The 13217-nt window shown below is 37.1% G+C and overlaps 1 protein-coding gene across 2 annotated transcripts in view; it reads right to left on the bottom strand.

Annotated features, from left to right (window-relative positions):
* The window catches only part of LRP1B (LDL receptor related protein 1B), a 1782191-nt gene that overhangs the window by 330349 nt on the left and 1438625 nt on the right, over window positions 1-13217 (bottom strand). For both annotated transcript variants that reach the window (XM_080670835.1, XM_080670834.1), the window contains exon 42: window positions 1590-1779. In XM_080670835.1, coding sequence (XP_080526961.1) covers window positions 1590-1779 — 190 coding nt within the window. The remainder of the gene's footprint in view (window positions 1-1589; window positions 1780-13217) is intronic.

Here is a 13217-nt window from a genome sequence, read left to right as displayed (position 1 = left end):
AGGGAGGGAGGGAGGGAGGGAGGGAGGGAGGAAGGAAAGAAGGGAGGGAGGAAGGAAAGAAGGGAGGGAGGAAGGAAAGAAGGGAGGGAGGGAGGGAGGGAAGAAAAGAAGAAGGAAGGAAGGAAGGAAGGAAGGAAGGAAGGAAGGAAGGAAGGAAGGAAGGAAGGAAGGAAGGAAGGAAGAAAAAGAAGAGGAAAGGAGAAAGGGAAGGGAGAAATAAGGGAAAGTAGGCGGAAGGGAGGGAAGCTGACAGGAAAGCTGCTTTAAATATTTAAAAAAATATGCTTAATAAATACTGACAAGGAAAAACTAATTGAAATAAGATTTCATATTTAAGCAAGACTGCATATATCATTTCTATGTATAATCATTTAAAGGCAATGTAGCATTATAGGCCAGGCAACTGAAGGCCTGTGTCCATCTGAACTAAATCACCAGAGCTCTGAGAAGTCTACCTCCTCTCAGCATTCATCTCTCAACCTTCAGAGTCTCTATTTATAAGATGAAGGTACTCAATTAAGTGAAATAAGTCTAAACGTATTTCCAGCTCTTCAAGAGTGTCCAGATTTAGTTCCTCTCGTACTGCGTGATTTATGTAGCTCTTTTTTCTCTCAAGTAGTCAGGGCCAGTGTTTCATGTCACTGTTTTTTATTCTCTGATTTTTCCTCACCACACCTAAAAAGAGCTCTTCTACTTCTGCTCAGTGAAAGCCAGATTGGTCTGACTTTTATTTACTTATTTCATTTATGGATAAAGGATTTTCTAGTAGTTAATAAATATCTTACCATATTGTATGAGAATGGAACTCCATATATATATATAAGTGTATATATATACACACACACATACATATATATACATATATATATACATATATATATACATATATATATACATATATATATATATATATTTTACTTACCCCAAGCTTTGTTCCCCAGTTTTCTTATAATTACTTTTTATTGCATTTCAAAAAGCATGACTTTTTTCTAATTTGTCATTTTATATTTGCTCCATATTATAACCTGAGTATTTTCTCTTGCTATGAATTATTTGTAAGTATTATTATAAATGTCTGCACATTATATCATCAACAGATGCGGACTACTTAAACTGTAGTCTAACATCAAATGTTGAAAATATAGCAGCAAACAAGATGTTTTGTTGTTTGTTTTCTCAGTATTTTAATTGGAAAGATCCCCAGTTGTTAAAATTACTAAATTAAATTACAAAAACACCTTTTAGTTTTCAATTCATGTTAGTAGTCTTTTTCCCCTAAATTTCTAATTTCAATCAACTGTGCCCTAATGTCTTCTTCATATGCCTTTTCCAGCACAATATTGTCTGTTTTCCCTTTCATTATTTAATTTGCTTTGACTGGATTACTCATGGAAGTGATATCATGCATTCAAAGAGTCTGGATTTTCTTAATTCACATTTACAATGCTTCTACAAAAACTAGTTCTATGAATTGTGAAAAGAGAACTTCAAAGGAAATCTTTATTTTTAAAGTTAGTTCATTTTAAAATTAACCTGACAGTCTTTGGCTTATAATGATAATAAAGAAATAAAAATGCACTGTTTTTTACTTCTGGCATTCATCCAGGGTGAGCACATGTGGATGGTCATCCTCTGACATGGTTATGACAGCCTCCTTGTCAAAGGCTCCGGGCCGAGTCTGGTCCACTGTGTGTCTGGTGATGGATGAGGTAGTAGAGCTGGTCCAGTACAGTGTATCCCAGGCTCGGTGATAGGCAAGGCCTTCAACAGAACCCACATCTGATGAAAGAAAGAATACATTTACACTTTTATCTACAAAAGACTTGGCTTCTGGACAGAAAAAAACATTTAAGATACATATGTATACCTATATGATATTTTATTAGTCATTTCTTCACAACTTCTTCAAAATAAAACTATAGTACTTCCAATGCTTATAATTGATAGTTGATTACACACAGCAAGACTGTGTTGTAAACTGCTCATGGGAACAGATTTTTGTAAGAACATCATTTAAGACTGAATCTTCTCATTCAAAAAAACAACTCAGGTAAGTAATTGACATTTATTTAGGAAAATGGTGGCTGTCTTTTATTTTCATACTAGAAGCCCAGTGCATGAAATTCATGCATTCAGGGCGGGGGGGGGGGGCTCCCCCAGCCCGGATTGCAAGAGGGTGCAGGCCAGGCCAAGGGACCTCACAGGTGCACAATCAGGGCTGGGGAGGGATGCGGGAGGTTGGCCAGCTGGGGAGGGACCACTGGAGGGCTCCAGGGCATGTCTGGCCCTCTCGCCCGGTCCCTATTGGCCGGACCCCGGCAGCAAGCTAACCTACCAGTGAGAGTGTCTACCCCCTGGTGGTCAGTACACATCATAGCAAGCAGTTGAGTGGCCTTAGGATATCATTAGCATATTATGCTTTGATTGGTTTAATGGCTGACTGGATGACTGGACACTTAGCATATTAGGCTTTTATTATACAGGATATTAAATATTAATTTTTAAAAAGTACCTAGTTGTAACAATTTAGAGATACTTTTGAAAATCATAAGGCATAGATACCATCAGGTAAAATCATAATGAGTTCCTCTTGATATTATACCTGGAGATGTCAAGGAAAAGCCAACATATAAAAAATTGCAATAGTATCAAGAAGACAAAATCTAACTCTACCTTTGCAACTCAGTCAGTGATAGAGAATGTTTTAATAAGTTAATGCAGGAAGTTCTTTGATTCTATTTAAATAATTTGACATGAAAACAAAAGAAAATGAAATGAATTGCCAGCTAAGCCATGCTTTAAAGGTTAAATAAAGATAAATGGTAGTATGTAAATTCCAATATATACAAATAACAATGTGAAAAATGAGTAATTATTGCTTAAAATTGAGCCCCCAATCTCTAGAATAACATAGGGTAGCTGTTTTATTTTTCAGAGGTGCCTGGGTACATATCTTATATAATAAAACCCTAATATGCAAATCGACCGAAATGGTGGAACAACCGGTCACTATGAAATGATGAAATGCACTGACCACCAGGGAGCATATGCTCAAGCAGGAGCTGCCCCTGGTGGTCAGTGCACTCCCACAGGGGGGTGCCACTAAGCCAGAAGCCGGGCTCATGGCTGGCAAGTGCAGCAGTGGTGGCGGGACCTCTCCCACCTCCGCGGCAGTGCTAAGGACCCCTTGGGGGATGTACACCTGCAGGATTATGTCTGCTCCCCTCCAGCAGGCAGACATCCCCCAAAGTGTCCTGGACTGCAAGAGGGTGCAGGCCAGGCTGAGGGGACCCCTCCACCCCCAGTGCATGAATGTAGTACACCAGGCCTCTAGTTTAAGTATAAACAAATTATCATACTTTTTGCTTCGTGTTATCTGTTTTCCTCAGAGTTATTACTCCTATCATGTTAAATTTGAGAAAAAATGTGCATAGCTTTAGCAGTTATACTAAGAAATTAACATTTAGCAGAAATTAACATTTCTGTTGTTTTTCTCTCAAGGAATCTCTGAAAGGAATTATTCTGAAAATCCTAATATATAAAAAGCCAGGGGCCATCATGACCGAAACAACCAGATGGATGACCAAACACAGGCTGCGTGGGGTGACAAGGCTGGCAGGGGGATTAGTGAGGGACGACCAAATGACTGAACAGCAGGCTGTGTGGGGTGACAAGGCTGGCAGTGGGGTGAGGGATGACCAAACAACTGAACAGCAGGCTGTGTGGGGCGACAAGGCCGGCAGTGGGGTGAGGGATGACCAAACAACTGAACAGCAGGCTGTGTGGGGTGACCAGGCCGTCATGGGGGGCAGTTGGGAGTGACCAGGCCAGAGGGGGGGGCAGTTGGAGATGACCAGGCCAGCAGGTGGGTGCAGTTTGGGGTGACCAAGCTGTCATGCAGAGCAGTGGGGGTGACCCAGCCAGCGGGGGAGCAGTTGGGGATGACCAGGTCAGCAGGGGAGACAGCAGTAAGGGGTAACCAGGCCGGCAGGCAGGCGAGCGGTTAGGAGCCAACAGTCCCGGATTGGGAGAGGATGTCCGACTGCCAGTTTACGCCCAATCCCCAGCAGTCAGACATCCCCTCAGGGGTTCTGGATTGGAGAGGGTGCAGGCTGGGCTGAGGGGACCCCCTGGTGCACGAATTTCGTGCACCCGGCCTCTAGTAGGTAGATAAAAAGGGTTATTTTAAAGTTTAAAATGGGTAAATATTTAGTTTGGTGGTTTATAGAATTTAGTGGGAATGAAACAATATTAAAGCCATTTGAACTAGATTTATTTAATGAGACTAAACTTTTGTCATTATCCTCTTTTCCTACATGGAATCGAGAAAATTCCACTAAAAAAATTAATAGCTACCATTTATTGAGCACTCTATTTCTGCTTGAAAATGTTACTTGCTTTGCATACATCACTTATGTATAAATCTACTCTGTGAAGTTGGTTTTATTGGTCGTCTTTTCCTAAGAAGGAAACTGAAACCTATGGTCACAGAACTAATAGTATTAAAGCAAAATTTTTAGTGCAGATTCATCTGCTTCCAAAAGCCAATATTCTTTTTTTAAAAAAATATGTTTTATTGATTTTTTTACAGAGAGGAAGGGAGAGGGATAGAGAGCTAGAAACATCGATGAAAGAGAAACATTAATCAGCTGCCTCCTGCACACTCCCTACTGGGGATGTGCCTGCAACCAAGGTACATGCCCTTGACCGGAATCGAATCTGGGACCCTTTGGTCCGCAGGCCGACACTCTATCCACTGAGCCAAACCAGTCAGGGTGAAGAGCCTACATTCTTTAGCACTACTATTTGGAGATGAGTTTAAGCACCTAGGACTATTCTCAATCTACACTAAGCTGGAACCAATCAAACGATTCATTCATTTTAAATTGTCTGACTCTGGGTGAATTGTATAACCAGTAATTCACCATGAGTAGCCTCCTCTCACACAGTCAACAAAACAATTTATAATAAATAATGTGGGTGATTAGATTGGAAACTTAAGCCAGAGATGATGGAAGAAACATTATAAAACACAATCATAATAAAACCTGTTAAACTATTTTTATCTAAATCATAATGTGTTCTTACTTGAAGTGAGTAGGTTGGAGGCTGATAATGGCCAAAGGTGTTTCAGTTATTAAATAATAAATCATCCATTCCATGATATTTTTTGCAATATCAAATCACTTAAGAAATGATTAACTGCATTAATAGTATAAGCAGCCTTATATTCCTTCAGAATTCACAGATAGAATGAGAAATGGCATAGCTTAAAAAATTTTAAGCAAATCAGAATCATTAATCCAGCTTCACTCTGTACCTTCCCCTTTAACTGACTTTGACAGATGTTCTTCATGGCAACTTTTTTCTATAAATTAGAAAGAAACCACTTGGCATTACCATTGAGAGGAAGCTGATGCTTTTCTATGGTTGACCTAGTAACCCTGTAAGGGTTACTAGAGTACATGATACACCTCACTGTCCACGTACAATCTCTTTTATTCTATTCTGTAATAGATGACAGCCTGACAGTACACTTAATCATAATCTGATGCTACATTTAAAAATATTTCAGCAATATATTTCTTTCTCAAAAATATCTCATTCTTTATAATTGTATTTGTCATTAACAAATTGTCGATTAAACATCTGGTAAATTTAAAAAATCACAAAAAATATTTTACTTAAGATATCATAAGATATTTGTGTCCATTTTATGATGATTTAATGCAACATGGGGTCATGTGGCATGGGTGTGAGGTGTGTGTATGTGTGTGTGTGTATGTGTGTGTACATTAAGGTTCCTGAATCAGATAAACAGGTACAATAAGAGCTTTGAATTACTAGTCCTAGCAGATGATGATCATGTAGTTTGAAAATTAAAGTAAAATACCTATCTATCTGGTCAACTACTCCTGAAATATTGAACAGACTAAATCAATACAGAGTTAAACATTCTTGGAACTTGAGGCTATAGAACAGACATAATTAAGAAAATAACTCTAACAGGGCTAATTCAGCAGTTCCATATGTCTGATGAATAGCTAGTAAAAATACCATCTTCTCACTTCATAGACTTTCAAAGTAAAAGAGTCCCATTCCCTTCCCATCTCCCCACTTTGACCAGGTAATTGGGTTTAGCTAAGCATGAATGAGGTACTAATGTACTTTGATAGAAGTAAAAAAGATGAGATCAATTCATCAAAGATACAAGGCAGACAAATAACTCAGAATCATTGCTAAACTAATTTGCTAAATTCTAGTTTTCACAGCAATGGGCGGTAAAATTGATCCTACTAGTCTGGCACATTGACACTGACCACTACTCTACAGCTACTCAGAAGAGTTCATAGAGATCATCACTGAAGTAGGAACAGCAGCTCCTTCCTGCCTGTACAGTGTTCTAAAGGCAGGATAAGAGCTTATGAGATACAAATGGCAGTAAAGGATGTGCTTGGAAGAGAGTCACATATACAAAACATGGAATTCATTGGCTGGAAAAAGTTATAGATAAATACTGCTACAAAGTTAACAGAAATAATACTTTTCTCAAGAACATGCTATAACTGTGAAGTGTCATAATGGCTTTCCTGTTGAAAGGGTACTAATCCCTATTCACTGGCATTTTTTCTAAAGTCAAGGAGTATCATAAAGCTTCCTGTTTGAAGATTGGTACAGAGTTTAAAATAAGACGTTTCTGGGTGCAACATTCCACATCTATCTTAAATTTGTAGTTTCCAGAGAAACAGGATACTGGTTCTAATTCATAGTGTAGACCCGGTGTTGAACTCTACACAGAGTACATATGGCTATGCTTTACTTTAAGCCTAACAAAATATTACTTAAATCCTTAAATTTTGTATAAACTCTACCCTTTCCTAAAAAAATCCTCCTTCCGTCCTTCCTTCCTTCCTATTTTCTTTCTTTCTTGCTTGCTTTCTTGGCTCAGATAATCTACAGCTCTCCTTGTGTTCAGTCTCCTTCATTGCAATGAGACTATACTTTACATGGTTGAGTTAAAGGTTTATGTATCATAAACCTTTCTTATGCCTGATTTCATCATAAAAATTCTCAACAAATTAGAAATAGAAGGTAATTTCCCCAAAGTGATAAATGGAATCTATGAAAAGCCCAAGCCTTGTGTCATCTTAGTGGTGAATAAGTGAGAGATTTCCCCATAAGGCCAGGAACAAGAAAATAATTCCTATTCATACCCTTCCATACAGCTTTTGTACTGAAGATTTAGTCAGAAAAACTGAGGCGGGGTGGGCGGGGGGAGAGAAGGAAATTATCCACATTGGAAAAAAGTAAAATGATCTCTATTGGGAGATGACATGTTTTATATGGACAAAATCTTAATTAATTCACAAAAAACTATTAGAATTGTAAAATCTTCAGTTAGGTTGCAGGGCAGATGAGCAACATACAGAAGTCAGTTGTATTTCTAAACAGTTTCAATGAACAATTCAAAAATAACATTCAGAAGACAATTCCATTTATAATAGTATTTAAAAGAATAGAAAATACAAAACAGTGAAATAAAATTAGGAATAATTTTACAAAAAAAAATCTAATCTTAAAAGCATACACTGAAAACGATTAAACATCAATGAAAGAAATTAAAGATTAAAAATAGAAAGATAGCTCATGTTCATGAATTGGAAGACAATATTGTTAAGAAGATAATAGTTCCCAAATAGATAACATAAATTCAATGTAATCATTACCAAATTCCCAGTCAGTATTTTTCCCCAGAAATTAATACACTATTCTTAAAATGCAAGTGGAAATGCAAGAGACCAAAAATAGCTGAAACAATCTTGGGGGGAAAAGTTAGATGACTCACACTTTTTGATTTTAAACTTACTACAAAATTACAGCAATCAAAACAATGTGGTAGTATCATAAGAAAAGATATACAGATCAATGTGAGAGAACTGATAGTACAGAAATAAAGCATATTGTTTATGGTAAATTACTTTTTGGCAAGAATATGAGAAAAATTCAATAGGGAAAATCAATCTTTTTAATGAATGGTTTGCAACAATTATATATTGATATGCTAAAGAATAATTCTGGATTTTTTTTCTCATAACATATGTACATATACAGTATATTATATATATACATACATATATACACTAGTATATATGCACATAGTATATATATATATATATATATGTATATATATTAATTGATATGGGTTTTTAAAAGGGGGAGTAGTAATAAAAATATTATCTAATTGACTGTAATAATGGTTGCACAACTCAATAGACTAAACAACATTGAACTGTGCACTTTAAATGCATGGATTAAATGTTATATAATTTATTAAAATAGACCCAGAGCTATCTTTAAGGAAACATATAAAATAATGTGAGAATAAGCATCAATAAATTGAAAATTTAGGTTCTAATTTGGTAAATGGTGATATTTCTATTATGAGTCTAGCCACAGGGTTGTTGTAAGGTTCAAAAGAAGAGACTTTCTTCCTCTGTGTTTCTCTCTCTCTCTTTTCATATATATATATATGATTTAATTAGCAGCCAGTGGAGATATTAAATTTAAATACCTGAAATTTTCTCTTCAATCTATTTACTAAAATGCTTTACAAATGATTAACTGGAGGGATTATTTCCCCTTTTCTAACTACTTAACATGAATAGATTGCCATAGATTTCCAGGTAGATTGCTTATTATAAATTAGACTACTGCCTCTCTAGTTTAAAGACTTGAAGTCTTTTTTTCCATATTAATAAAAAAATAAGTTGTTCTGCTAACAGAAGGGCTCTCTAAAAAGCAACCCATTTTGATCTGAAGTGCAGGGACACCCTAAGAATTTCAGGGGTGTGCTAGACTTACGCGCAGCCACGGAGTGCGCACACTTGGGCTTTTTCCTCTTGAAATTCTTGCTTCTGATTACTAAGCCCAATTCATAGGTTCACCCAGTTGGGGACACCCTGGGAGACTGCAGGGGAAAGTTGTTTTTCTGGAACCTGGGGATCAGAGTGGGGAGTGACCATCCGAGAGCCAGCTCTGAGGCAGCCCACTCCCACAAACCGGTAGTGAGTGCCACAGGGAAAGAAGGCTCTAACACTCCCTAGAGAGGCCATAGATAAACCCGGAAATCAATCCAGAAACACTGCCACCCAGGGGCTGAATCACATATTGACTCGTGTAATCAAAAATAAAGGAATACGAATTAAGACACACCGCCTGCTTAAAATCAGGACTGGCTTACATCACTGAAGAGCAGTGGAACGCAGGGAACTGCAATACTGTCCGGACTGAGAAACAGGTGTGCCAAACAGAACAACAGAGGAAGTGAATGACCTTCACTACTACACATTTTATTTTTATTTTTTATTTTTTTATTCTCATTTTTTGCATCTTTTACTCAAGAAACTAATTTTTTTCCTCACTTGATTTTACCTTTTTAATTATTACATTTTTATTTTCAATCCGTATTATTACTACTGCTATTTTATCTTTTTTTTTTTTTTAAGTGTCATTTTATTTTCTCTTCATTTTGTTTTGGGATTAATGTTCTACATTCTATTTTTACCTTTCCTTTAGCATCATTTTACTCTATCTCAAATCTACCTTTATGCCATCACTCTCTTCCTCACTTTTCCCTTTTCAGTGTCCTGTTTATCTTACCCCTTTCCTGCTTTAGATTTTCCCTATTCTTTCTGTTTACCCCCTTTTAAAATTTCACCCTACTTATATATCTAATCTCCAATCCCCTGCTCCAAGTCCATACACACCTCTCTCTTCGCTGTTTTAACTATCCAAAAAATTGTCCTTCTCTCTGTCCTTTTATTGTTGTTCGTTTGAATGTAGATTATATCGAATTTTTATGCTTTTTTGTGAGATTGTTTTGCTTATTCTTCTTTTGTTTATTTTTTTGTTTGTTTAGTGCTTCTGTTTTCCCTTGCCTCACTCAATATTAGTTGGTGTTGTAGTTTGTATTAATCCCCAGGTACTTGTTGCTGGCATTTGCTGGGATAAGTGATTGTTCTATTGGGGTTTTATCCCCAATATATATAGTCTGTTTCCCTTTCTCTCTTAGTCTCTTTCTTGTCTCTCTTACTTTTTTTTCTTCTTTTTTTCCCTTTTCCCAATTTCATTTTGACACCCCCTTTTTTTCTTCTTCTTCTTTCTTGCTTTTTCCTCTTCTTCTTTCTCTACTATCCCCTGATTTGCCTTTCTCTGGTGGTCACCTTTATTGGAGGTTGTTAATATCGTGAATACATTTCTGTTCAGTGCCTTGTGTGTTGTACCTGGTAGTGCTGTATTTTGTGCCTTTAAATCGACACAGGAGAGAGAGAACTACATAACCAGACACCCAGAGAAGAGAGACCATGGGGAGACAAAGACACAGCCCGCATATGAAAGAAAAGCAGGCATCACCAGAAAAGGAAGTAAACGAAATGGAAGCAAGCAACCTTCCAGAAAAAGAATTCAGAGAAATGGTCATAAGGTGGCTGAAAAGAATGGAAGACAAATTCGACAATATGAGAAAGAACCAAGAGGAAATGAAGAAGAACCAAGAAGAAATGAAAAATGACATCGCTGCTGTAAAGAACTCAATAGAAAGCATCAAGAGTAGACTAGAAGAAGCAGAGGACCACATCAGTGAGCTAGAAGACAAGATGGAAAAAAATACCCAAGTAGAGCAACTTCTAGAAAAAAAAATTAAAAGGCAGGAGGAGAGCCTAAGGGAACTTTGGGACAACACGAAACAAAACAACATCCGCATAATAGGGGTTCCAGAAGGAAAGGAAGCTGAGCAAGGAATAGAAAACCTATTTGAAGAAATAATGACAGAAAATTTCCCTGATATAGAGAAGAAAAACCCCACACAAATCCAAGAAGCTCACAGAGTCCCAAGCAAAATGAAACCCAAAAGACCGACGCCAAGGCACATTATAATTAAATTGGCAAACACCAACGACAAAGTAAGAATCTTAAAAGCGGCCAGAGAGAGACAGAAAGTTACATACAAAGGAACCCCCATCAGACTAGCAACTGATTTCTCAACAGAAACTCATCAGGCCAGAAGGGAATGGAATGAAATATACAAAGTCATGCAAAGGAAGGGTCTGAATCCAAGAATACTGTACCCAGCAAGGCTGTCAATCAAAATTGAAGGTGAAATCAGGAGCTTCACAGACAAAAAAGGACTAAGGGAATTTATTACCACCAAACCAGCAATGCAAGAAATGCTAAAGGGTCTGCTGTAAAAAAAAAAAAAAAAAAAAAAAAAAAAAAAAAAAAAAAAAAGAAAGAAATAGGAAGTGAAGAAGGAACACAGGTGTAAAGAATAGGAATGGCGACAAATAAGTACCTATCAATAATAACTTTAAATGTAAATGGATTAAATGCCCCAATCAAAAGACATAGGGTAATGGATTGGATAAGAAAACATGACCCATATATCTGCTGTCTACAAGAAACCCACCTCAGAAAAAAAGACGCACACAGACTGAGGGTGAAGGGATGGAAAAAGGTTTTCCAGGCAAATGGAACTGAAAAAAAAGCTGGGGTAGCAATACTTATATCTGACAAATTAGATCTCAAACTGAAGGACATAACAAGAGATAAGGAAGGCCACTTCATAATACTAAAGGGAGCAATCCAACAAGAAGAAATAACTCTGGTAAACATATATGCACCCAATACAGGAGCACCCAAATACATAAAAAAACTCCTGGAGGATATCAAGGGAGAGATTGACAGCAATACAATCATAGTAGGAGACTTTAATACCCCACTATCTCCATTGGACAAATCCTCTAAACAAAAAATCAGCAAAGAAACATCAATCCTAAATGACTCACTAGACCAGATGGAATTAATTGACATCTTCAGAACATTTCACCCCAAAGCCACAGAATATACATTCTTCTCAAGTGCACATGGGTCATTTTCAAAGATAGACCATATGTTGGGACATAGGCAAAGTCTCTTCAAATTCAAGAAGATAGAAATCATATCAAGCATCTTCTCAGACCACAGTGGCATAAAACTGGAAATCAACTACAATAAAAACAACCCAAAGAAATCAAACACATGGAGACTAAACAGCATGCTATTAAACCATGACTGGGTTACCAGAGAGATCAAAGAAGAAATAAAAAACATCATGACAACAAATGACAATGAAAACACTACAATCCAAAATCTATGGGACACAGCGAAAGCAGTCTTGAGAGGGAAGTTCATAGCTCTACAAGCCTACTGCAAAAAACAAGAAACAGGGGTAATAAATTACCTAACCCAACAACTCAAAGAGTTAGAAAAAGAGCAACAAGAAAAGCCCAGTGTAAGCAGAAGGAAGGAAATAATAAAGATCAGAGCACAGATAAACGACATAGAGACCAAAGAAACAATACAAAAGATCAACAAAACCAAGAGCTGGTTCTTTGAAAGGATAAACAAGATTGATGAACCTCTAGCCAGGCTCACCAAGAAGCAAAGAGAGAGGACCCAAATAAACAAAATCAGAAATGAAAGAGGTGAAATAACAACAGATAATGCCGAAATACAAAGGATTGTTAAAAAATACTATGAACAACTCTATTCCAACAAACTGGACAACCTGGAGGAAATGGACATATTCCTAGAAAAATATAACCTTCCAAAACTCAATCAGGAAGAATCTAAACAGCTCAATATGCCAGTAACTATGGAAGAAATTGAAGCAGTCATCAAAGAGCTTCCAGCAAACAAAAGCCCGGGGCCAGACGGCTTCACAGGAGAGTTTTACCAAACATTCAAGGAAGAACTAAAACCTATCCTCCTCAGACTATTCCAAAAAATTCAAGAGGAAGGAACACTTCCAAGCTCCTTCTATGAAGCCAGCATCACCCTAATACCAAAACCAGATAAAGACAACACAATGAAAGAGAATTACAGGCCAATATCCCTCATGAATGTAGATGCCAAAATCCTCAACAAAATTCTAGCAAATCGGATCCAGCAGTACATCAGAAAGATCATACACCATGACCAAGTAGGGTTTATCCCAGGAATGCAAGGATGGTTCAATATCCGAAAATCAATAAATGTGATACATCACATAAACAAATTTAAAGATAAAAATCACATAGTCATATCAATTGATGCAGAAAAAGCATTTGACAAAATCCAACACCCTTTCTTGATAAAAACTCTCAACAAGGTGGGAATAGAAGGATCATACCTCAACATAA

This window comes from Plecotus auritus (genome assembly GCF_963455305.1).
Source record: "Plecotus auritus genome assembly, chromosome: 5".
NCBI classification, from domain to species: domain Eukaryota; kingdom Metazoa; phylum Chordata; class Mammalia; order Chiroptera; family Vespertilionidae; genus Plecotus; species Plecotus auritus.
The sequence above is the reverse complement of the archived record's forward strand: the minus strand, read 5'-3'. Positions and strand labels throughout refer to the sequence as shown.